The sequence below is a fragment of the Rissa tridactyla genome, chromosome 15 (assembly GCF_028500815.1).
Source record: "Rissa tridactyla isolate bRisTri1 chromosome 15, bRisTri1.patW.cur.20221130, whole genome shotgun sequence".
Taxonomy (NCBI): domain Eukaryota; kingdom Metazoa; phylum Chordata; class Aves; order Charadriiformes; family Laridae; genus Rissa; species Rissa tridactyla.
The window spans coordinates 6,655,730-6,683,164 of record NC_071480.1 but is presented as its reverse complement, the minus strand read 5'-3'; the positions used below and the strand labels follow the sequence as shown (position 1 = coordinate 6,683,164).

At 39.0% G+C, this 27,435-nt stretch overlaps 1 protein-coding gene across 1 annotated transcript in view; it reads right to left on the bottom strand.

Moving 5' to 3' along the window:
* TNRC6C (trinucleotide repeat containing adaptor 6C) overlaps window positions 1-27,435 on the bottom strand; it is a 103,248-nt gene that overhangs the window by 60,678 nt on the left and 15,135 nt on the right. The window contains 2 exon segments of the mRNA XM_054221149.1: window positions 20,076-20,097; window positions 21,009-21,108. Of these exon segments, the coding sequence (XP_054077124.1) occupies window positions 20,076-20,097; window positions 21,009-21,071 (85 nt within the window). The 5' untranslated portion in view covers window positions 21,072-21,108.

Genomic DNA, 27,435 nt, shown 5'->3' with positions numbered 1-27,435 from the left:
ATTTTTCAGTAGTACTCATAATGGCTTTAACAAAGTAACCAGAAGCTGCATTTTGACATCAAAGCCCATATTCAGGGTTAAAAGTAAAAATATATGCATTATTATGGCCTTAGAACTTGAATATCATTTCTTTAAAGAAATGCTTTGATTTTGTATTTTCTGAACTTATCATTTATTTAATACTATGAAAAAGTGAAGTCTTTTCCTGGTTTAACTTTATTTCCCCCCGCCGTGTGACCTCCTGGCTGACCATAGTGCATCTTCTCCTGCTGCTTCTTCCAGACGTTTCCTCTCCACTTCTCTTGAATTTTGCAACATTTCCTGCCTCCTTCCTTAATCTTTCAACATCCCACTTCTAAAACCTCTCCCCAGAACCTATTTTCCCCAACAGTCTCCACAGTCTCCTCTCACTTCTACCAACTCAGACCTCCTATACAGAGCTTGATTTTTTTTATCCAGGAAATTTCAAGTCAGACTTGGAATTAGGAGGAAGCTGCAAAGTTCACGGAAAACCTCTAAACCGTTAGGATTTCTTGATGTCTTCAATAACTTCGTGTAATCAGTGGTAGGAGATAACCAAGATGTACCATCTAATCCCTCATCCCTGCACCAGTCTGCCCTCTGCTCTACAAGGAGTGATGGTATACGGTGTCGTCATATACCCACTCTCAGCCTCCTGCCTCCAGAAATCAGCTTTAGTTCTTAATAATAGCTATTCCTTATATATCACCTAAACGCCAACTGATTAAAACTAGTATTTTAATGTATTATTATACACTGCATTATTAATTAGAACAGCCAGAGCTTACAGCTCCAGAAAAGAAAAAGAAATCAAAGCTCTGAATACATATCTACCCATCTAGACCTGCACCAGCTTATACCAAAAAAATCACATTTGAAAAGTCTTTTTATGACAACAGGAGAAAGAACGTGGTTTTTTTAAATGGATTCTGAAAAAGACAGACATTTCGTTCAGGAAATACCTACAGGTGACGGCTTCCTTCTTTGCTTTAGAGTAGTTTTAAAGCCATGTTTACCACTATGTTCGTTGCCTGATGGAGCTCTCAAACCATAAATAAATGGTTCTGGTTCCAAGGGAGAAGGTATCCATGCTGGGATGAATTCAAACCCCACTCTGATCTGCTTATCTAAACATATTTCACAGGCTTCATCAAGATATGAGCATAATTTATTCTAAAACTACATTCATATGATCATTGAATGAAGTTAGCAGATAACTACCCACCATAAATTCATATACGTTAAACGTTGCAATTTTTTTGTTATCTATTCAGTGGATTGCAGCTCAGTCAAAAATTAATTCCTAATTTTGATGCTGGGAAACCTCCTTTGAAAATATGTCACCCAGAAACATTTTACAACCATCTGTGGGAAGCCGGTGTTTTATGAGGAAATCATAACTTATAGGGCCCCTAGTGACAAGCCAGTCGCAAATCATCTTCCCAAGAGTGAGACTTTCATATTACCTCTTAGAAATTAAAGGTTTTATTTCGATCTTCATTCCCGGATCTGCTAGGACCATATAAATATTAAAGTAAGCTGGAACATATATTCCATTTGGTTGTATTTCACAATTTTTGAAGTACTAAACATTCTTTTCTTAAACAGACATTGGTGTTAGTACTGTGCCTTGTTCAAAGCTCCCTGCTGGTTGACCGGCCAGCTGGCAGACTAACCAGAATAGATAACCATTAAATTCAGATTAAAGAGACCTCAGCAGACAGGTGGGAAAGGGAGGTAATGGCACTAAGACACAGTCCTGCACCCAGCTGCACATCTCAAGGAACCTCTGGGGAATCTCTGACCAAATTGGTCAGGGTCAGACAGGAATTTATGAAGCTAAATGGGGAGATCAAGATAGGAATACAACCAAATTCATAAAGCCTCATTTCCTTACGAAACTAGGTCAAAAACATACCCAGAAAATGTATTTATTAGAGCATTTTTCTGTAGTTTTATATAAAGTGTCTCTATCAGGAAGTGTAATGATAGGGCAAGGGGTAACAGTTTCAAACTGAAAGAGGGGAGATTTAGATTGGATGTTAGGAAGAAATTCTTTGCTGTGAGGGTGGTGAGCCCCTGGCCCAGGCTGCCCAGAGAAGCTGTGGCTGCCCCATCCCTGGAGGGGTTCAAGGCCAGGTTGGACGGGGCTTGGAGCAACCTGGGCTGGTGGGAGGTGTCCCTGCCCAGGGCAGGGGGTGGCACTGGGTGGGCTTTAAGGTCCCTTCCAACCCGAATCATTCTGTGATCCTGTGATTCTATTTTTGCAGAAGTTAATATTGGCAACTTCTCTAACTATAAAGAAAAGAGCAGAAATCTTTTGGGGAAATTTACAGGAAAAATTAAACAAATTATACCTCCATAAATCATGGAATAATGGAGGAATTTAAACATTTAAATTACTACATTTTAAACAGATACCACCTCAGTTACTGATGGAAAAACATACAATTTCCATACGATATAAGGGACTCTTATCTATCTGTATGCAAACAAAACCTCTCCAAGTCACTAGCACAAAAGTTTGTGACCTGCTTTTAGTCCTTGTGCCTTCTCAAGTAATTCCACATTCTTTCCACATTCCTACCCGCACTGACACTCTTTACTTTCTTACCCTTATTCTTCTCCCACCTCTCCATCCTGGGGTCTTGACAGCACATGCACGGTTCAAGTTTGTCTTAATAAACCCACCATTGCTCTCCCTTGTCTTCAGACCTCTGCCCCCTCCCCAGCACCTCTCAGGCCAACCTTTGTCTGTAAACTGAGTTGGAAAACCTTCCAAGTTGTCTAATGGTATTTCCTTCGGTAGAATTTGGTGTCTTAAGGCACCCACTTCATCAGAAACATTTATGCCTTCCTTGAATCTGTCCCTTGTTCGCTCTTATAATCTTTTTCTCCTCTTCTGTTTTTCTTCCTAATTCATTTAATTACAGGTGTCACCTTCTCAACTGTTGTCTTTCTGCAAAGGTCTGAAATAGAGAAACATTCAGGACTTCACCCACCTCTCTCTATTCTGACTCTAGAGCAGTATATCCACAAATCCAGCTGACCCCTGACTCCTATCGACACTCCTTTCTTCCTCCCTCCACTCACTCATCTGCTTCAGTTCAAACAAATTCGACCTGTTTTCTCACTTTTTCCATCCATGTCCCGTCTTCTGAAGCTCCTTCTATACATCTTAACTTTCTAATGATGTCTGATATGAAATTCTTACTTGATATTGTCATACGCGAATTGGAGGAATGTGAACTAAATGTAAAACGGGTGGAAATATTCTCTGGGAGAATCAATGGCTTGCTGTCAAAACAGAAGTATGTTTCAGAATAGATTCCACGGGGACTTGATCTGAGCCTACGCTGTTCAATGTTTTCGTTAACAACTGGATGATGGACTAGAGAATATCCTTATTAAATCTACAAATGACGCCAAGCTAGGGAGAAGGAAGATGGGGGTGATCAGATCGCTGCGTGGTGGGATCAGAACTCAGCAATGATGAACTGGGGAAGCGGTGTGAAAAAAGCAACTGCGATTCAATAAGGAAAATCATTTTATTAGGCAGGAAGACTTAAATGCAGAATGGCCATCAACTCAACCCACGGCAGTTCTGGAGAAAAAAAACACCATGTCTTAGATCGCAAATGAGACAGAAGTCAAAAGATCAGGCTATTGTAAGAAGACAAGTGTTGTAATGGAATAAATAGCCACCCGTGAGGCTCAAAGTAACTCTTCTCCTTCAGTCTGGCATCTTAAAAGCTTTCACTAAAGCACTGCCCATACCCACAGTTGACCATCTCTCTTCAAGAAAGAGCTGGACCACCTGGGAAGAGTACAAAGGAAAAACAAATCTGGAAACACAAACTACCACAGCAAAGTAGTAGTTCAGTCTAGAAGACAATGGGTATACAAAGCAAAAAAAAAGAAAAAAAATACAACGGAAGAGGAGGAAATAATTTGCTCCATCCGACACTAAGACAAGACTTGCTAGGTTTAAATAGCAGCCAGGGAGATTAAGATTTAAATTTCTAACAATAAGGATGATTAAGGATTATCTGCAGACATGACACAGGTTTGGTGATCTTGTCTCAGGGCAAAAGGATGGAACAGATGACCTCTCAAGAACCTCTCCAGCATTATTTTTTACAATCCTGCAAGTAAAACAGAGCTCCAAATCCATCTTAGTCACTTCTCCCACTTCCCTTATCCATGGCAAAGAAATCTTTTTTCCCCCAGGTTGATAGTTACAGCACTCTCTCCAGCTCCTGCTGTTTTTTAACTAAGTTTAAGACATAGTCTTTCTTCATCTGCCCCGGTTGTCCAGACCCTCTCCATTTTGTTCTTGATTAACGTTAATTTGATATTTTATCAAAACCGAATGACACGTTGCCCCTCCACCACAAACGGGTTTGCATTCTCTTTGTAAGCCCAGCACAGCCCACCCTGCCGCAGAACTTGTGGGCAGCAGACAGTCCCAGCCCAGCTCTACCAATACAACCCAATATTTGCAACTATTACTCTTCTTATAAGAACTGGAGAAGCCCCTAATAAAAACATAGATCCTTGCATACTTCAGAGCTCAGATACTAGATTTTGTTTCCTTTTCTTGAATAGCATCTAAATTTTTTTCTTTCAGATCTGTCAGCAGAGAGGGTGCCAAATACTTCTTTAGAGAGAAAGATAAAAAACCTGTTTTGTGCAATTCAATATGTATTTTTAAACGTTTTCTTCCATCCCATTCTACGTTACTCAGGTTGGTTTCACATGGAGCAGTCTTGTGAAGAATACTTATACTTTTAACAGCTTCTAATATTTTCCTCACTGTTTTCCTCCATGTTAGCACTGATTACAATTTTAATTTTAAATTCACAATTAATTAGCTGTGCCATTAAAAATGGTACAGCCAATTAGGCTGATAGGTTGTCATCAACAATAGACTGATAATCCAAAGCAAATATGATGCTCTTTCACTGCAAGTCAAACTCTCTTACGTTTACCGAAGGCTCTGAGTGCACACACATGGTTTTACCACGGCCTAATTGATGAACAGAAATTGGACCATACACATCAGGCCTCAAATTAGAAGTCCAAGCTATTAATCAAGATTCTGGGTAATGGAACAGTTAAATTATCATAGCCACATTCCTTCAGGACATGAACTGACAACAGATGGTAACTTTCAAGACTTAACAATTCGTCTGTTTTCTTTCAAGAGATAGTTCTCCAATTCACAGGCGACATGAAGCTGACATTTATGAATTCATGTAACTCAAATACCAGTATTAATCACGTACATCACTCTACGCACAGACTTGTCCAAATATGCTCCCATTGTAAAGCAACGAAAAATAAAAAAAAATATATCTTGCTAGAAGCTGGTCTCTAGACTATATTTGTCCTGAAGCCTCTGACATTTCCGCACAGGCATATTTCCTTTAACATGCCATTATATGTTTAACTTTGAATTCAGACTCCCATAAACTCAATTCCCAGCTCCACAGCAGGACACACTGACATTAGAAAGCCAATTTGCCTATTAAAAAAGGAAAATAATGAAGCTATTAGAAGTTTTTAATTACTCGTGTTAATAACATTAAGAAACAGCAGCATTAAGAGCTGTCTAAGAAGGCCAGAAGGGAGAGAAGAGTCACTGCTGAGATGACTACCTTGAGCAGGAAACTCAACAAGACATGAGAGGCAGCTCTGAAGGAAGAGAGGGATTGCTCGGGTAGCACTGAGAAACATTTGCAGAGTTTAGTCAGGTTTCTGATATAAGACTTTCCTCCTATAAAGTGAGTTCAGCCCTTTTCACAGCTAGAGAATTCACGTCTTGTATTCCTTCCCAGAGTTATTTAGAAATATCTAAACTCCACCAACTAAAGACACACTCAGCAAACACACTTGAAGTTCTAGCCTACCAACAGGATCCGACAGGCTCTCAAAACACACAATCTCAACAATTTGGTAACACAGTAAGGCATTACACCATTTTATGTATCAGGAAGCAGTCACAGGCATGACTTGTTATAAATAAGACTCCCTCCTTCACCTCTGCTCTCACCCTCCCGACCCTTCCTAAGCGTTGCTCCAGGCAACGCAACCCCATCAGTAACTAGACAATATGAGAGTCAGAGAAGACAGGAAACAGCTTAGAGTTAAATCACCAATGCTAACACTATCATCACTGCAAGTGCTAGTGGGAAAATCCAAGCATATAACAACAGATTAAATAACTTCATACAGAGTTACGTAAGAAGCCAGGGCAGAACCAGGAATTGAATCCTTTAATTTTAAGCTGACTGTGTGTATTTAGTTTCATTAGACAAAGTTTTACACACAGTTTTCATATTTAAAGGAATTTTTTTTAAAAAAACAAATTTACAAATGGTGCTAAGTTATCACACTGGCGACATTCTTCTGCCTTAATTCAAGAGGCCACTTCCAGGCACAGACAGAACAGTAAATATTTTTTACAATAGAAATCTACTCATTGTTAAACTATTCGCACAGATAAATATGAAAATTCACAGTAATTAGTATGTTCACAAGAAATTGACAATTAGGATAATCTCATTGTCAATCGGTTTACTGTATACAAAATTCCATTTGCACCTCGACCAGTAATGCATCTACAGGTTACAGTTCACATGAACAAGCCTTGAGACTGGTGTAAAACACTACAGAAAGCAGGGCAATCCCATGGATCGCCATCTTACAGATTAACGCGTGGGTTTTTATTTCAGTAAGTAGAGGCAAAAATCGTATTAGAAACAAACCTGTGCCTCAGGAAGTGATTACTGCCTCTACTCTGTCAAACAGCCACTCTTAGAATCAGCGCTTTTGCAGCGGAATCCGCCAGGAGTGTGGAGGACCCAGCTCACTCCATACAGCGTCTGAGGTTTGAAGAGATGCTGAAGGCACCTCTTCAGTTGAGGCTCAAAGAGAAGAGAGTGAATCACAGCGTAAATGCTTCCAGTTTCAAATACACAAGTGGTTGAGGACTATAAAGAGACACCTCATATATCCATTGTTCCCATCTTGGATTGCTTCTACAGAAATTGATTCCGCTGCGGTACATAGCGCAGGTTCTACCACATCTAGAATGTCTGTGCTGCACCCGTGGTCTGGGCACACTAGATAGATGTTCCTGGAGTTTCAGGGTGTCCCAAGTACAGTCAGTCGCACCCCACCCAGGGCAACTGGAAATACTAAGCATTCGTGCTATGTCAGGCACAACCTCTTTTCCCCCCTTTTGAAATTTGAGCTGGAAAGAAGGTAAGGACCCTGGTTATTTTTCTGGAATGTCTGGAAAATGCCAGTATTTGTGGACCAAATCTGAACATGTGGATGGTGAGTTTAATGTGTCCAGGACACGTTAGCCAGCCTGCACGTGTGCCCCGGATCAATCTGCTGGGGATGCCCTCGGCCTGTAAGGCATACACAGCAATTCATGTCAAATCCACACTGCGTCTAAACATAGCCCGGACGCATCGGATTCACCATACACACACACATTTTCATTCTGAAAACTAGAAATACAGCTCCTCCAATTATTTTATTTATGTTGGGGGGGGTGGATGCAGAAGTAGCAGGTCACACTGTTATTTAACTCCTTTTAGACATTCCTATGAAACCACAGTGTCGACTGCTTGCAGATTCCAAGTCTGCTGGTGAGATATTAAGTATAATTTTTACTGACAGCGGCCGTGCTGCTGAGATCATGGGACTACGCATACATGTCAAATTGACTAGAGCCCTGTGTAAACACAACGCCTTGGCTCTACTGTCATGGACATTTATGGTACCAAATGAATTTTTTATGCACAATACTAAAATAGCAACAATTTTGTGGGCAACCAGTAAAAGGCCTCTGTAATTTTGGCGTAACGCTTCCAGTTCACATTCTATCTCAAGAGAAGGCTTCAAAGTATGTTTATACTACAGTCCTAAAGATAGCATAGAGATATCGGAGCTATCATTTTAATCGGTCAGCATGAATCACTGAAGTAGCACCAACAGAGAGGTCAGTACGGACCCGCTTCCCCTCCTCCCCAGCAATATGGATACATTCCAAGTCTCAGGTATCATCACCCAGAGAAACTGTGTATGTAGACAACTCAAGCTAAACCCGAAATATTTTGGCTTTAGATTTCAAAATCTGAATCCTTATTGGCCTAACTGAAGATGTGTTAATTTATATTTAATAAAATTGTTTTGGGAATCAATGCTTTGAACAAGTAGGTTCTTAAAAACATACAAAAAGACATAGGGACATCGTTACCACTTTAGGAGACTGTACTTAGAAAATTTCACAGGTTTTATATCCAGAAAAATGTTCAGAGTTCCACATCCTGTTCTGGATGCAGTTCCTAGTGTTGGAAAGACAAGCAGTCCTATGGAAATGTCGCTCTTCTGCCTTCAGAAACAAGCAGCTGAGAAAAATTTGAAGCCCAAAAATAAGACTGATCCCTTACTCAAATAAATCCAATTAAATTAAAGTCATGCTCTAGATAAAATAAGACAAACAAACAAACTACTGCTTAAGTCCGCATAGTGATCTAAAAAGAGAAAAAAAAGAAAATATACCAAACTTAAAAATTTTTATTTCGGTTCTTTTGATACTCCCTCTTAAATCTAAACATGCCATTTAATATGCAGATAGTGTTTTTCTGAATGAGTTTCCCAAAGACAGCCTCTTCACTGCAAGTTTATTGTTTAGAACTGAGTTCACCTATCTAATAGTGATGCCTGGAAAATCTGAAGGAAACTTCATTTTAGGTGCAACACAGAATCTGAAGTAAATTCTTCATTAATTCAGTTTAAGCCAAACAGATTCTTTATGTCTCCACTGCCATCATGCATTAATACCACATATGAAAAAAAACACAGGATTTAAATTTTTCAGAAACATGAAGAAAGCCGTTCCAGCAGTTTTCAGACCTCCTCTTTTTCAGATTCTTTAGGACAATTTCCTAAATAAAAGCATACAAAAGTCTGACTGAGATTGTGCAGTCATTTCACTGCAGCTAAGATGAAGCCAAAAAAAAAAAAAAAGCTCAGTTCAATTTGTTGAACACCATCTGACAGAAAAGCTCTTTTGTGCGAAGGGTACAGCCACAGCAGGTCTATTAATGCCCGAGCATTCCTTAGGAAGCTTTTCCCTATTCCTTGCAGCGCACCCTTGGCATCACTGAAGATTTAAGCAACCAAGTTCACTAAAAAGACGAGGACCAGAAAAAAAGCAGGGAGCAGAGAGGCTCCATCTGTCAGTGTTTATAGGCGAGCAGCCGCCGTGTCACCGCGCAAAGCGGGGCTGGTGTATTTGTTGGTTTAGATGACAGCTCTGGTTGATCAGGCTGTCACCATAGCAACTTTCACGAAGAACTCACAATGCACCCAAACGAACTCCAAGCTAAATTAACTTATTGCATGTCACCAGTGAGAAATGACTGTTCAGAGGTAATTTTCTGTACTAATATGTAATAGAGTTAACTCTCTAAATTGAATTAAATTAATTAAATGCCACTCCCAGTAAATCAGATTCTATTACATGAATGTTAAAAGAAATTAAAGATGTTTTAATAAAGATTACTAATAATAACTTAATATTATTACTTCATTTTAATTCAAAAATTCTGCTCAGTTTATTTTAGACACATGTCTACCCCTTACTAGGAAGGAATACCTAATTACTCCACATACGTCACACACGTTTATTTCACATAGGTGCTTAGACTCATCCAAAAGAAATAATACCAGCATTTTAAGGACTGTTCACCTGTGAAACGCATCTTTGTTTAATAGCTGACACCCTAAGATTTTTCTTCCCTACACACTCTTAAATTTTTATTAAGTTCCCTCGCCTTCAACAATTGTGCCTTGTTTCCAAAGAGTTTTATTTCTGCTTTTTCCAGAAGAAAAAAAAAAAAAAAAAAAAAAAAAAAAAGAGCTTTTTGCAATAGGTCCTAGTGCAAAGAAAGAAGAAAATACCATGCCTGCCTAGACAGGCCACAAAAATAAAAGCTCTTTAATGTTTTTACAGATCTACCTAACAATATATTATTAACTTTGTGTTTTTAAAGTAGTTTCTTGCAAGCTAGAGTAGAACAGTCAGCTGGGAGGCAAATCTAAGATGCACCCAGTTCCCAGTGCAAATAAAGGGCAAGTTATAATTGCCAACTGATGGTATTAATGCTGCCCTGATGAGCCCGACTTTATCTTTAACTGGTATTATAAGACTCACCAAAACAGTTCAGGGGAAAATGGGGCCTATCTAATATTAATCATCTTTTAGATTACAAACCACATTATTACTTTACTTTTCAGAAAGAAACTCCGTTGACGCGTGAGAAGGCAGCTATTAACAGCAGGGGGAGCACACAGTATTTTCATATCTGCCACTGCCCACGCTGCTGACAATGACGTCAGCCCAAGCACCAGGTTCAGGTCAAGTTCTGTTAAACACCCAGAGGAAAGTCAATACGTCCATTAAAAGAATACAGTAAGTATTTTAACACATTTTTTCAACACCAGTTAAAAATCAGACATAAATGCAACTGTGAAAAGCAAGGGTGCAGTAAAACAGCGACAATCCAACAGAACGGAACATGGCAAAGTTTACAACATCCTGCCTACATTCAAGGTATCAGTAAAACGTGATTATGGATTTAAGCGTTTATTGTTACGATGTACCTAAGTTATTATCCAGAAATTTTAAGTTAGAATTAGATTTTTGAAGTCATTGTAATTATAATAAGGCACCAAATGATACAACATATTCAAAAATGTATTTAGTATTCAAGGACCAAACTGGGGAAATACAATGCACGCTCATGGAATTCACTTAGTTATCCTCACATTGCACAAAAATGTATCTTTCTTTCAGACAATGCCAGAGCAAACGGAATGGCCTCCCCCACGCGTACATCAGAAAAGAACTGAAAATGCAGCCAGGCAGCCTATCACCTCCAGCACAGTCAGGAAGTTTTCTCATCATGGGTCATTCAGGCCTAAATAACTGCAGCAGAAACTGTTGGGAAATTAAAGCATAAATACATTTAAATGTATACTTCAGAGGACTACCTGCAGAGAGAAAACAGCAATCAAAAAGGAAAGCCGGAGAGAGTTGCAAGAAGAAACTCCACATTACCAATCCAAGATCCTTACAGAATTAGAGGAAAGGGCATCTGAAATCTAGGAGCTTCTTAAAGCAGGCTGAGTTCAGGGACAGATAACTGAACGAGAAGAATCAGCAGCACTGCTATGGAACAGCTTGGATTAGAGCTGTACAATGGAGTGAGCCTGAAAGGCATAAAAAATAAGCCTTAGATTTTACAAGTAAACAGCAGTAGTAAGGTTATAGTTGCACAGGTTAACTCAAAGGTTACTTAATAATCCTCCAATTACCGACACTGCATTTAAAAAATAATTCTGGACTCACTGGAAGGACCTCCAAAGAAGAGAAACATAAATTATTACGGTTTGAAAAACAGCTTGAAAACACTAGCACAAGGAAAAACTGAATGGGCTGTTAAGTAAAGAAGAGGATACACGAAAAGGCTCCCGCAGAGCAGGGGAAAGATCCGCTCTCCACATACTGGGCAAATCAGCCAGGAAAGAATGGGCTTAAGTTATAGGAAAGTCTGTTCAGGCTGAGTGCAAAGATGACTTACTTTCCAGCAACAGCCAAAACATCTTTCAAGAACATCTGTTGGGCCTGTCTGACAATGGGGAGATGGGTAAGACAATCCCTTCTTGCTCATCTAAAGGGATATATCTAGTCCTATGATTCTAAGACTTGAGTGTGACATTTGAATTTATAATGGAGTTGAGGACTCATCAGTTCTGGAGTTTAGTAATTCACATGCTTCAAAACAAAAGTTCATGAGACCCTGCCTGGCCTTAGAAAGGTGAAAGGTGCAGCTCCATAAAGATGGCTGAAAAAAAAAAGACGACAGAAGCAGCCGAATTGGAAATTATGCCAGAAACTTCAAGAGCATCCTGAAAACAGGAGGACAGATCTTCAGGAAACTCTACAGTAAGACAGAGGGGAACTACTTCTGTTAACATGGGAAGAAGCAATCAAGAGCCTGAATCATGCCTCAAGTTCAGATGTTCCCCTTGGGCAAACAGTAATAACAGTTGCTGACATGCTCAGGGCAGCTGAGGAGTGTCCAAAGCATTTAGTGGTGCTATTAAACGCAGGTCCCACAAGAGTGCTTAGTATGAGCCATGGCTGCCATGCCACAAAGCTAGGGCTGGATGCTTAAGAAGAAAATCATCTCCTCTCTTGGTGATCTTGGACCTACAATCAACCTCATAAGTAACCACCTCTAAGGATGCTAATGCACACTACGCTGCCTAAACCAGTTCAGGAATAACCTGAATGATGGGATACACGATGCAAACCTGACCAGAATGCTTCAGAGCATTTACCGGAGTGTGAGCTGGTTAAATAGACATTTTAAGTAGTCCTGTAGGATTTGTAAAGTATGGGCTACCACCTTTTAACAACTCAAGAAAAACATGAAAATAATCTAGCAAAACACAGGGAAGTCAGGAGGCAGCCTAGGTTCTCAGAGTAGAGGAATGTCAACACCAGATAGTCAACAGGAGAACACAAGGTCCCTCAGGCCAAAGGCATCACACACGGTATAAAAGAATCAAAACACATTTTCATTTCCTTTTTTTTCCCCAAGATAACTCTCTTCAGCATTTGTAGAGTAACTACCCCAAAAGCGTGTACTAATGTTCCAGTTCAAAGCTGGTTTTACCCTTCCCAAGGAAGGGATCAAGAAACATTAGAAAACTGGCATGTATCTCAAAACAATCAGTACAAACTGGGCTAATACACTTCCTGACAAACCTCTCTTCAAGCTTACGGTTTGCAGATCTTATAGATATCACAGTTATATGTGATACAAGCCTCCTCCAGGTAGTAAGATGATAATCTAATAATGCAAAGTGGTCAGCACACTGGAGGTAAATCAAAGCTGATAGGTTTTCATGAAGGCACCACAGCAGCCAACAGAGTTTCCTATGAGAGAACTGATCTAAGTGAGACAGTGCTCAAGGCAGACAAGAAACTGCCTTCACGTGAATATTTCTTTAAAGGAAGGGTAAAAACGGATGACAGACTTTCAGAAAGTCAGGGAGGACCACATTGATAGAACAGGTGAGCTGTGCTATAAAGCCACTTGCAAGAACACAAATCTCAGTCCCTGCTGGGTGGGTAAGAAAGCTCAGAGGTGCAGGGTTGGTGTTCCCCGTCTGTTATCACCAGTAGATACAGAACAGTGGTGGCACGCTAAAATGGAAAAACGCATCTGGCCTCTAGTACTTGGGCAGATATGCTCTGACGGACAACAAGTATCAGACAGCATTCTATTTATAACTGGAAAATAGTTATTTGACAAGTAGATTGATAGAAGAACAGAATACACGCTACTGTCTGAACTGTTGTGATGCCAGAAAGTGTAGCGGTTTGACCATTTCACAGTCTACATGCTTAAATATACCGCATTAGGCAATGCCCATTACTGAAAAAGCAGTCTATTGCTGAGTATGAAAGCACACACTGTGGGCAGATAAATAACCGTAAAACAGCATGCCGTTTGATCATAACTACCACTATTATCATTGTGTAGCTGTGTTAAAATTTATATTCTAGAATATACAGTTATCAACAACTGTATTGGCAGTTGTTTTGTTTTTCAGAAAGCAAGCCAGGGATTTATCTGAGAGCCATTACCACCAAGGGCACCCTGACAATTAGGTCTAGATGAGAAAAGCCAAAGTGGTGTTATCTCATTTGTTCTTATTCTCTCTTCACAGAGTACTCTTGTAGAGATAATGTCCCAGGCTTGAAATTTATTCGACAATGGACAATGTAAAGAGAAATCTGATGAAAGCACATAGTCCTACTGCCTTCAAACAGGGTATCGACCCTTACAACATTCAGAGCATTTGAAAAATACTTTCAATCAACTGTGCCTAGTGTTTGAAAGCTCCCATTTTCACCCAGTTTTAAAACTAAATATATACAGGTCAGGCTGTTACCATCCTCAATCTGATAAGCTCAGATGATTCCCTAATTGAGGAAACCAAGAAAAGGCAAACCACGTGGAAGACTAGAGCAGTATTCTGCCTGTATTTCTATTATAAGCATATGCCTAAATATGCATGATGGCAAACTACAAGAGACTATCTCTAAAGAGAATAAAAACTACCTCTGAGGAGCTCTAAGAATATCAAAGATCTCTGACTTGAGCTCTTACCTACTTTTCTACTGCAAGCGAGGAATCTGCAACCACTGAATGGGACTGGAGGTGCTTTCTTGAGCAGTAAAATGAAGAAGCAACTCTAAGCAAAGATGTTGAGGCGCTCTGCATCTCTCAGGGGGGCAGCTGTAAATCCAGCTCAGGACAGGAGCACATTAGGAAGAATGTATCTCATGGTTTCTTTTTTGTTTTCAAATAACCCTGGAGCTTTTGTGTTTGTTTTTCTTTGAGAGATAAATGTTTTTGCCAAAGACCTGTACTAATTGCTTTGGTGTCTCATTGTCTGAAAAGAGTGCTTATTTGAAAGCACGCTTATTATTTGAATTCACTGCTTCACAAGAGCTATAGAAGATGTAAACCTTCAGAACTGTCAATCCTTGGTTGCAGGGCCCAGGGTGTCCAGCCTTGGCAAACCCTCTCTCCTGCAAAAAGACACCAATTCTCAATGCCACGACTAATCTCTAGTTGGACACCTTTGACTACCAAACCAGCCAGACCAACACAGAAAGAGCTCAAAGCCAAATATAGCTTGTAGTTTAGTAAAGATCATCCATACACTTGCTTGTTACTTGACATTTTTCTCCTTCACAAGGGCAACGCTGATTTGAAGTAATATACTCATATGGTCGCTTACACTTGTGAGAGCAAAAAGCGTATTAAATAGCACTGAACTACTGCCACCAGAAACTCAAGATGGCTCATCACTGCCATCCCACCTGAAACAATAAGCAAGGAACCAAAGGTTTTTCTGTACTCCAAACACTGTTTTTCTCCAAGCCTCCCAGCTCATCCTTCTTGCTCTGTCTCCTTGAATATGCAAATTTCTCCTCCTGTCTGCTCTAATCTTTTTGTATTTTCTACTCCTTTCCACCCAGTATTATGGCAGGGACTCTACAAATTATCCTTTGTAGACTGTAAAATCGTAATTACTTCTCTATCAGAAAAGCAGTACCTCCGTCAGTTATAAGAACAAATTCATGTTTGTTTAAAGATACATATAATAGCAAAACAACACCATGATAACGTTTATCAAAAAGAAAACATTTTTGTGTTATAAAGCCTTAACACATGGCAATAGGTTATCATTAGGTTATCAAATGACTGCGTATTAAGATCTAATTGAAGAACTTATTACAGTGCTCCCCCTCCTTCTGCAATGATGATTTATGGCGCATTTTGTCACTACAATGTTCGGCAGTTCGGTACAAACACAGCACTTAACTAACAAGATGGCAGAGGCAGATATTCAAGCATAAGCTATAAATACTCAAATGAGTCAGAGGTTGTAAGTCTGTTGTAAATCATACCTGATTTGTAGGCTGAAACACATTTCCTGATCTTATGCAAAAATCCTCTGCTGGTTCCTACAATAATATAACACAAACTAGAAAAACGCAGAACTTTTTTTTTTTTTTGAAGACCGCTTTTGTTACACACTCTCATAATTCTTCTTAAAGTACTAATGAGATTCTCTAAAAAGTTTAGTTTTCCTTATTTCCTATGGAGCTGCCATTAAACATCAGTAACATCTACCACAGCCAGAAAGAGCACATTATCAACGTACATAAAACTGCATTTCTGTATGAGCAGAATTGAGTATAGGTTACACAAAGATACTTCACATGCAAACAAGTACAAGCAGAGAACATTTTAACAGCCCATTTGGGCAGGGTAAGTAAAAAATCAATTTAAAACTATGGAACAAGCTACATTGCTTGATTTGGAAATGCAAATACCTGGCTTTGAAGACAGGTATGCCACTACCTCTGTCATCCAAATAGAAATACCAGAGCAGGGGACGGGATCTGAGATCTTTTCATCCACTGTTTTTTCCTTTTAACGCCATTTATAATACAGTTGACCATTTTCCTCCAGATAAAATACACAGTACTGCTTGTAGTATAAAAAATGCTGTACAAATTTTAAAAAGAATCTCAAGAAAGCATGCCAACATTTGCGACACAAATGGTTTATCAAGCAACCACATAACGTTAAATGCTTTCTATTCTTTTAAGTCCCCCAAAATCAAATGTATTATTAAAGCATCCACCTTGGCAGAATAACCTGTCAGTCTGCAGACAGCCTTCCTGACTCTGCAAGTTGCATATTAAAATCATCATATGGCAAAACAGTCCCAAGACACACGGCACAGACAGCGTGGGGGATGGGAAAGCTCCAGAAACAGACCACAAGCGGAAGGGAATGATGCTCAGCTCAGAGTCCATCATACCACTTTAACAGAGGATGGGCGGTGCTGGACAGGCTGATGAGTCCCAGGATTATCGCAGCTATTCCAGCTTCTGCAACCCTGGTGCCTCCCATAAGCAGTGAGCTGAAGTTCCCATTTCCCCCTCGGAATGCCCACATCCCTCTTCCTGGTCCTGTGCCATGAACACGCTAAAGACAGATCTACATGGATCATGATGTTCAAAGAGGCAGAGACTGGCCATCTCTGCTTCAGAGTAAAGGGAAAAAAGTATTTTCCGGACTAACATTTCTCATCAAGTATTTACCAAAATAATTTTTATGTTAGACTAAAAATGGTACATACTTAACTCTTCTTACTTCTATGCTTGCAGATTTAACACTTACCTTCACTGCAGATAATGCTGGAGAATTGGATAGATACTTTGCCTTTGAGTTACTGCAGCGGATGTTTGAGTAACAAACCCACTTAAGCTATTTTATACCAGCACTTTAACTTCATTTTAGACAAAGTGCATAGCATTCAGCTGGGATGGGAGTAATGCAGTCAAGGAATTGATCCCCTGTGTGCTGACTAAACCTGCAGCAAGACGGCTGGAAGAAAAGCAGGCAGCAAAATGCATTGACCTCATGGTATTTATCACAAGCATTACTCTCTTAAAATTCCCCTGTAGTTATTAAGTAGCAGCCATGTACCATACTAGTGACTATTTACCATACAGTACAAAACTCTTACTGGTAGTTACAGCTGAATGTTTTCATTACAACAGCCTTTATACACAAAGTTTCTTTATCAAGTGCATATAAACTGCCAAGAGTTTACACATTTAAAATAAACACTAATAGGCTGTGCTCAATAGTCTTGTTCTCAAAAAAATTACCATAAAAGAACAGTAACACGGAAGCACAATGCACAGCACGCAATAAAAACATGTTCATTTCCCACCTCATCTAGTTCTGCCTCGCTCCTCTCCAGCTGAACAGGAAGACTACTTTCATTTGTTTTCAAGTAATTGAGAAACATTTCAGCTACTTATCAGCTCTTCAATCTTTTTTCCTTTCACACATTCCCTGGAATTGTTGCCAACAGGGTATTTATAGAAGATTCAGCCTAACAAAAATACTCCGGCAAACGACGTTGCAGAAAAAAAAAATCAGAAACTGAAGATGCTGCTACATAGAGAAGACTTAAAGAGTTGGATCCTTGTTTAAACAGAAAAAAATAATTTAAGTTTTTTAAAGGGACGCAAGAGCTGTGTAAGGGAGCACTTCCTAGCCCTGGACCAGTAACTCCAGAAGCAGCCACATACCTTTCCTCTATTGGTGGAAATGCGTGTTTATTTTGGAAGAGGTTTGTGCTCCACATCACAAATGGAAACATTCAGCTCCCTCCGAGGCCTCAGAGCAATATTTAACTGACAACATGCCATACACACACACCCACAGGAAACCTCTTTCCTCCTTACGAGTTTCTCTTTCCTGAGGCCTCACCAGCAACTGAACATGCAACAGCCAGTATCATCTTACAGCAAATTATAACTACACATACAAAGCATACGAGTAAATTACTAGATAGAACAGTACCTCCACATTTTCCATTGTGCTAAAGAAATAAATGAAAAACTTAATATTAATTTAAAACATTGAAAAGCACCTTGATCACAGCATAGGTTTCTAGTACAGAATAATCCAACCAAAAGGGCTAATCTTTCCTCCTACCATTCGTCCCATCCTAGCTACTTCAAGAAAGTGCCTTTTCCTTCAAAAATACAGCTGAGAGCATAGCAGTATAAACATATTGTCTCCAATCAGCTGAAAAAGAGAAACTGAAAAACTGAAACAGAAACAAAAACACAAAAACTGAAAATCCTTCCACATCCCGTCTCCAGTTATATAATTTATTTTCCTCCAGTATGACCCAAACGGTGCAAGCATCTCTCATTGCTATAGCAACCCAGCCACAGAACTGAATGACACATATATAAAATGAAAGAAGGTTTGTTTTTTTTTTTTTTCCCTAAGTTACCACAAGCAACTACAGTAAGTCACATTTACAAAGATCTTACCTACCAAAATATGGATATCGTAACATTCTGCAAAAGGTTCAGTTCCAGCCTAGTCTTAGTCTTCGATTTAATACATCCCCCACACTGGCATGCAGTACCTGCTGCAATTTTACTGCATCATCCTGTCTTTACAATGAATTTAATTGCTGTGCCCCAGATATGAAGTAAACTAACTAAATTCAATGATAACTCCTGCGTTGCCTTCAATCTTGAAAATCATCAAATCGCCTAGGTTGGAAGGGACCTTTCAGATCATCTAGTCCAACCGTGAACCTAACTCTGACAAAAACCATCACTAAACCATCTCTCTAAGCACTATGTTGTACCTTAATTCCAAATTTTTTCATGTACTTGATTTCAAGGGGCTTAGCTACTTCTGCTATCTTCTCCTGAAAGCAAAATCCACTTTACAAACTACCTGAGATCTTACAGGTAAGATGCAAGAGAATTCAGATTAAAATTTTCTGATTTCATACTTTCTACATAAGAAAAGTTTGGAAAGGACAGAGTCTCAATAAGTTATTTGTTAGTTTCTTCAAGTAGTTAGACCTCATTTTTCTGAATTCAGTATTACTAAAGCAATACCTAATTTCTGCTGTATAAATACATAAAAAGCATTTGAAACGTAAGTTGTTTTGTCAACCCCATATGTTAGGCTTGGCTCTTCTCTAATTCCCAGTCTTTGGGAATCTGGGAAGCTCAACTTGCCTGTCTGTCACCTAATTACCCAGCAACAAATAACAGTGCACATTCAGAACTGTTCCGTAGCCCAGAGTTCTGTGTGGTGCCACGTAAATCAAAGGACAGACTAAATAAAATAAGTGTAAGCCACCAGGTGCAGAAAAGAGGCATTGCCCCGACTCTCTCCCTCACCATTTTTAAGGCTGTAGCTTCATTAGCACTTCTCTTAGGGCACCTCGGAGTTCACTGCCCCAGAGAGGAGAATGCCTCTCTTACCTCTGCTGCTTTCTGGAGCATGCTGCAAACCAATTCAATTCATTTATCAAGCAGAAAACACACATGGAAAGAATAAAAAGGCAGTGGTGGCAGCGGGGGAAATAGCTTTCTCATACTTTCATTGAATTGACTTTACTCACTAATTTGAGCTGATTCGTGCATGCCGGGTAAATCTCTCTGATTTACCCTTTTCGGTGGCAATTACTTGTCTTTGAAATAGATAGATAACTACTAACAACTAAATGGAAAATTACATCTGTCTTGACATCAGACAAAAAAGATGACATATGTTGCGTTATATTTCACACAAATTTAATCCGTATATTCTTGTCAAAAAGGTGCTATACGATACCCAGCAAGATAAGCAAAGAAAAAGCTTATGCTGAGAATCCCAACATATAGTCCTCTCCTCCAACAAAACTTTAAGAACAGAACTATCCTAGTAAGATACACTCACCCCATTAAAAAGACAAAAAGAATAATAAGTACAAGCGCATTTTTTAAAAGAAACTTAAAAAAGCATTTAATGGTTCATAAATAAATGTGAATTTACCTTTGGTTTTTTGTTCAGCAGCCTGAAAGAAGAAAAGAACAAAACAAATCATCTACTTGTCAATATTCAAAATGATATCTAGCAATTATAGGGCTGCAGGCTTAACTTTTTACAGAAACTGCTTACATAGATCAGGCATTAGTTTCAAGGATTAGAGAATGTTAGGTTGACTCCAGTATTAGGAATGTAAGAATGCGTACCCTTGTCTGACTGAAGCCAAAAGCAGATGCCAAAGAGACAGTATAAACCATGGCAAGCAGTATGACGGCACCCCATCTACCCACCCAGCCTTCCCTCACTTGAGGTTCAGAGGCTTCCTGAACCAACCAGTACGTTTATGAATTTTTCAACGCTAAACAGAATTAACTTTTTTTAATTTGTCCAGTATCCCTTTGATTCCATACATACTATTAGCTTACACAGATTAACTGCACATTTTGTGAAGACTTTTTTTTTTGTTTGGAATCTACTCACTTTTTTTTTTTAATGATGCCTAATTTTTATACTGGAAAAGACAGTGATCAATTCCTACCCGCATCCTAAGGGTCATTTAAAATTAAAACTAACTACATTATCCAGAAAACGAGGCAGGAGAATGCACACCACAGAAAATGCGCAATGACCTCGGAATCCACAGTCACTTCAGTATGAGTTGAGACTAATCCAGTTAACTTTGCATTGACGTTGATGAGGAAGATTCACGTGATGCAGCTGTGGGAACAGCAACTCAACATCAGGGGATGGTAAGCAGCTTGGGGAGTGCTAACGAACTGTCACAACTGCTTTTGCAGAGATTTTCTGACCACAGCCTCAGAGTCGACAGCACTGCTCATTTGCGTCAGAATTATTCACAGAACTGAAGGCTGCAGAATCGGTATCTGTACGTTACATGTACAAGTGAATACATAATTTAAAACAATAACACAAACAAACCTTTTTCTGAGCACCTTCCTTCTTTTTCTTTTCTTCCTGCTTTTTCTTTTTCTTTTCTTCCATCAAATGTTCCTCTTCTTGTGTTTCTTGTTCTTTCTCCCTGATAAGAATAAAGATTGGGAAGAGCTTTTCAATAAGATGAAGTTTATCTAGGAAGGTAAATAATTCATATTTATTTATTTAACTTTCTACATCTCACATCTAAAAAAAGGCTGCTTCTAAAGCTGCAATAAAAGCATTTTTAAAAGCTGTTTCAAAATTGAAACCAATCACAATAGTAGGCAATGAAAATTCAGAGACAATACATTTTATTTAGAATCTCTTTCCACCATCACTCAAAACTACTACTTAATACTAGCACGTTCTATGGAAAAAAAGTTTAAAACTAAAAAAAAAGAACAAAACCCAGGTAACTAACACAAGTTCTGCTGGCTTTCAAGAGCTATGATTCACAACATACCTTAAAGATCATGAGCAAGTACATTATTTTCCAACTTTTTTTAATCAAACACATACTGTATTAATTTCTCATATGCGCAAATTTTGTTCTCAAGGAGTTGTAAACTAAGGACAGGACGAATCCAAATCATTGCATTTTGTGTCCACCCTATAAATTCTAGCTGAAAAATTTGCATCAATACAAGAGTGTTCCAGTAGCGTCTTGGTTAAAATTTAACCTAAGGTGTCCCAAATCAAGAAGAAAACCTATTTGAAACCTGACCATTTATGCTTTGTCTATCACTGTAATAAATGGTTATAACAATGAACCCCCTCAACACCCACCCAAATAAATACCAATGCAAATAATTCATTTACTCTTTAACTATTTTATCTTCCTTGACAGCTCTTTAGGTCCTGATCATTTATCAGCCTCACACTTCTTCTGAGAATACTCAGTTTCTGATGGGCTGAAACCATTATTACTATTATTAGGTTTGACGTCTTCCAATTATTCATCGAGATCACTTTTAGCCTAACTTCTTATTGTTTTACATTTAACTTGCCAAAGCCTACAGCCCCCTTCCCCCCTTTTTTTGTTTGGATTTTTTGTTGTTGTTAAGAAAGGTCTTTTTAGTTATAACACACTCTGCTCAACTGTTTTATCACAAGAGGTGTGGGGCAGGGCTGCTTTTTACCCAAAGGGGAAACAGATACTCTTCAGACTGTGCATATCTGGTCTTCAAACACTCTCCAGGAAACATTTTGCCTTTTAACTGGTTCTTTTATTTTAACAATTTCACATTCTTAAAAGATTCCCTTTTTTATAAAGAAGGAACATCACAGTCAATTTTTTGCGATTTTGGCTGTTGAAGTGTGTTCTGGTTTTTGGCTTTTTCACTTGCCTGAAAATACTGACTCTGGCCTCTGAAGATGCTTTAATGCTTACAGAGAGCCCGCACAGTGCTCCCAACTAAACCAAAAGCAGCTCCCCTTTCCTTGAGTTACCCAAAACGATAAACATTAAACATTACAGTAAGCAATTTAGAGGTCTAAACATAGGTGCCCTTTTAGAGACTTTATAGCACTCAAACTATTTACAGAAGTGACAGATATGGCAAGACCCAGAGTCTGGAATAACAGCTGGAGGTCAGGCACATCTGGAAGTGCTTGGTGCACAACTGGAGGTCAGAACATCTAAAGTGGCATTAGATATCTGTATTTTAAATACTGAAACACTTTCTGTCATGACCAAAAATTCACCACCTGCATGGCTGCTCAACTTTATGCCAATTTCAAATAGCCACCTTTCAAATATTGTATTTTAAATCAGTGTTTGAAAAACATTTACTCTCCAGAGTTGCAGGCAGGTATATGCATCACATACTTAACATTGCACTTAAGAAAAGGGTACTTAAAACTGTACTTTTAAATGGATTGTTCTAGGACTTGGCAAAAAGTGATGACTGACTTTGCCAAAAGAAACTTGAATTGAAACCATAATAGATGTGACTTTATTCCCTTTAGCTCCGGAGAACTGAAGTCCCCAGGATTTCAGTAACTACAAAGTAACAACATCCAGTCCCTCCGTTTTTAGTGCTCCCTACCCAAGTCACATCAGACTCCACAAAGCCCGTATCTTAAGTGAACTCTCACAAACTCCCAGGCTATTGCCAAGGGAAGTTCTAGCCTTTTTAGTTTTTTTACAGCGGGTGAATCAAACAAGTCAGTGAAAAATGAGAACTTTTTGGTTTCCTCCTGCTAGTACTTAAGAAAACCCACGACATAACAATAATTCCAGAACACCACAATTACATTTATATCCTTTTTAATAAGTCAGTGCAGTATTTAAAAAAAAAAAAAAAAAAAGAACCCAACCAAAACACACCACCACTATTTCACTTAATTTGCAGAGTTTTCTTTAAACTACGAAGGTACATACTTCCCAACTTTCTTTTTAGGCCTTTTTTTTTTAATATCAAGTTCCTTTCATCACTGCTAAAATCTCATGGACTCCACTATGAACTTCCAGCCTTTCTGTCCTCTAAAGCTGGTTCTGTTTTGACATTTCCTGAGCACTGTTAGATGCTATCCCCTCCCTCACACAGGTAATACACCATGTCAGAGGATTTTCCAAACCAAAGAAGAGCAAACATTTTGCTCCATTAAAAATACAATGTATTTTATTACCATATTATCATATCAATTACAACACAAGAGGTAGAAGTGCCACTCTTAGCGGAAACCTGTTTTTTATTTCATTTCTGAGATTAAAATAGCCTCAGATTAACTCAGAAAACGATACTATAATTTTTAATGCAGTTCAATTTTCAAAACTGATTTACATAATGACACTTCTGAATACATATGCTTTAAATAGGCTTAAAATAGAAATAAAGCTACAAGTGGCCTCTCAGATGGCAACTCTTGCTGTCACTTCTAGGCAGAAATTAGTCATCTAAGAGCAAAACAAAAGGAAAACAATAAAAACACTGCTATATAAAGTTTGATTACGTTGTCAGAGGCATGTGTTGCAGTTTTACTTCCTGAGCAACAATTTAATCTTTATTACAGGAAACATGCTAAAAAATTTATGAATACAAAGCTCATATGATTTAAACCAGAAGCGTCTTAGAATATACTTAAGGAGTTTGCCTTTTTCATATACATGGATCTGATGTATCAGAATCATGGGGGATTTTTATGAGCAGAGGGCAAAGAGTTTTTCTGTAGCATCAAGTGTTATTTTTACAGATTGCAATTAGTTTATTAAATCCAAACCTAAACCAAGGTTATCTCTAAAGTACACATGCTCAAGAGCTCTCTCTGAACAGGAGAGCAAAACAAAATGCAGGTCATGGTCAGAACAACTTGAGAAATACCGCTATGTTTTGTCAATGCCTGTTGCAGAAAGGCTTACTAATCCCTCTAAAAAATTAAGAAATCTAGGCTGATTTTATTTTTTAAGCTAAGCGAGAACTTCAGTTTTCTACTTGGTATGAGACTTGTGGATTACTTTCACATCTGAAGCCACAGCTGGTATTTTGAATTAGCATTGATGTGACATGCTAACAGGATTTTGCAATGCGCCTTTCGGGAATATTGCATTTTTAAACAAACTTCAAGCAGAGTCTATTTGTGTTATTGCATGCAAGGTTATTACCCATACAGTGCTTTATGGTTCAGAAGTTCCTGCAATAGCTGAGGACTAGACAGAGACCTGTCTCTCTTATCCCTCCAGGAGACACAACTCCAATCCTAGCAGCCTAATGAATTTTGCTTGCATATGTTTAAGACACTGAAGGTGCATTTATTTACATAAGAAAACTGCCTGGAATACCTCTTCAGAATAGCATCCTTAGCCTTGATCTGTGGATTTCTTTGTTTGGTTTAGCCCAATGAGAAAATAGCTCCCATACCTTAATTTTCAAATACTTCTTGTACCTTAAATTCACATCCTACTTTATGCTGGAAAAACTTTATGCTGGAAAAATCTCCCTTGATGGCTGTGAAAGTTGCTGTTACTGACTGAAATCCCACAAATTGCATAGAATTGCTTAAGCATTGCTCTGGGTTTGACTTCCCCCACCATACAACAGGGCATCATGCACTTCTGAACACACGTGTTTTTCCTCACAGTGATGATGGGGGGGTGGGCGGGGAGAAATGTTTTAACTAGAACTGACAAATAATCCCCCAAAGGCAGGCTACTAAAGCATCCTGAGCAGGCTTTCCAGAAGGAACTAACAGAGCAATGCATCATTACAGGTGAAAGCAGAGGGTCTGGACAGCATAGGCATGGAACACGAAGTAACCATCTACCAAGTTCTCAAAATCTAGCATCATACAGTTTCAAATAGAAATGAAAAAAAAAATTACTATTTAGAAATTTCTTCAAGATCTGATCCTAAATGATAAGAAAGAAGCGTCTGAGATCATGAAAGCAGAAAGCAACTTGAAGGCTGGAAATGGAATGGAATGAAAAAACCCAAACAAAATAAAGAGCAGTGAATCCTGGAAAGGCTGTTTTCAATTAATTCAGGATAAACAAAAAATACTGTCACATAGGAAAAGCCAGGCATTCTTTCTTGGAAATCACCAAGAATCTAAACAAGAATGCAGATACTCTAAGGTATGAGAGGAATACCACATAAAGCAAGAGGTCACTGTATCATTAGCAATCCTCGTTTTCATCACTGCTAGAACAGATAAACTAAAACTCCACATTTACCTATTGCCAATTTTGTTTCCTGCTTCATCCTTATCTGGCCCAGCTCTCTTTGACCTTTCTAGAGTAAATACCACTGAAGGCAAGGAGCTGGTGTGACTTTAAAAAGTGCCAGCTTTTTCCCCTTGATATCTAGGCTCAGTCATTAATCAAGAAGAGTCAAGCTGGTCCCTAATTACAAGCTCTCCAATCACCTCAAAAAAGAAAGCAGCACAGAAACTAGGTCAAAATAAATAAGAAGGAATATGAAAAAAAAAAACCAGCACAAACACATGGGGGACAAAAATGAGGAAGGCCAACAAGAATTAGCATTGCGCATATAAAAAGTAATAATAAATCAACATTTAAGTGCTTCATTAATAAGCAAGAGGAAACATTAGTTTTGATAGTCAGTGGGAAAGGGGGACTATTGACAGCTGACCCTACAAGGGATAAAGTGACAGCACTTTTCTTTCTGCTTTTAGCCTTCACTAAAGAGGTCAGCTGGGAACAGATGGCCAACAACCATCTGAACGGGTGCTGAGCCCGCAGATGACGACAGCTTCACGGGGGGATTTCGCAGTGCTGTCCCCTATGCAGGGAGGCTTTGCTTCAAGCTGGTGGCAGGAGCAGCAAAGAGCCAACAACCAAGCTGTCCCTGTCCCAGGATCTCTGCCGCCGCCACCACCACCCCAGTGTTCCACTCTGGCTTCTGCACCCAAAGTGGCTGGTGAATGCAGCTCTCCAAGCAAGAACCTCAAGTGCCTTTTCCCCAAATCTGGGAAGAAGGAACGACCCAACTTCTGAGGAAAACTTCCATGAACTGGCAGGGGAAAAACAAAAAAAAAAAAAAAAAAGAAAAAAGAGACTGAACTAAACATTTTTCTACCACTCCAAATAGGAAATCAGGCCAGCAAAAGTAAGAACAGCTTAAACAGTCCCTAGAGAAATTGGATGTTTTTCCACTGGCTGGGCCTGATGTAATTTACCACAAGAACAACTGTGTCTAAGTCATTCCAGATTACCTTAAAGAATTGGCAGAAGATGGATGGCACTCCAGAAAACTAGCAAGTGGCAAAGATTGTGCATATAACTTAAAAGGGGAAGAGATAAAAACATCAGTAAAACAAACAAGGATTTTTTTGGGGGTGGGAAAGTCTGATTTTTTTTCCTATGGCATACTTGCAAGTATTTTTGAAAAGGACAAAAGGGAGGCAACGCAAGTAATTTATTGCCTTTCAAGCAACATACAAAGTTGAGTTTATAAGAATATGGTTGCTGTATTCTTTTTCTCCTAAGAACCAGGTAGGGAACATAAGCTGAATGAAATTACAATAAAATACTCACAAAACAAGTAACCTCAGCATTTCCCCTTCCGACGAGGCAGAGAACCAATGGATTTTTGTTGCAGTATGCCACATGTCCAGCAGCAAAATCTTTATTAACCGCTTTGCTGCTGGAAAAATGCGTGCACTTACTAAGTTTCCAGAATATGTCAAGTCATGGGGCTGCAAACAGAACAACCTGATAAACTCAAGATGTACAAAAACATTAGAGTGCAATTCAGTGAGAAAGAGTGCAGGGTACCACGTGTGGCAGGAAGCAATCATATGTTATCAATACAGCATGGCTAAACACCAGTTTCAGGGAGGGAAAAAAAAAAAAAACAAACAGGTGTTACATAGGATCTCAATCCAAAGGCAAAGCAACAATGGTCACAAATGGTCAGAAACCCATCAGCTGCCGTACTGTGTCCAGTTTGGGACTATCCAAAGTAACAGA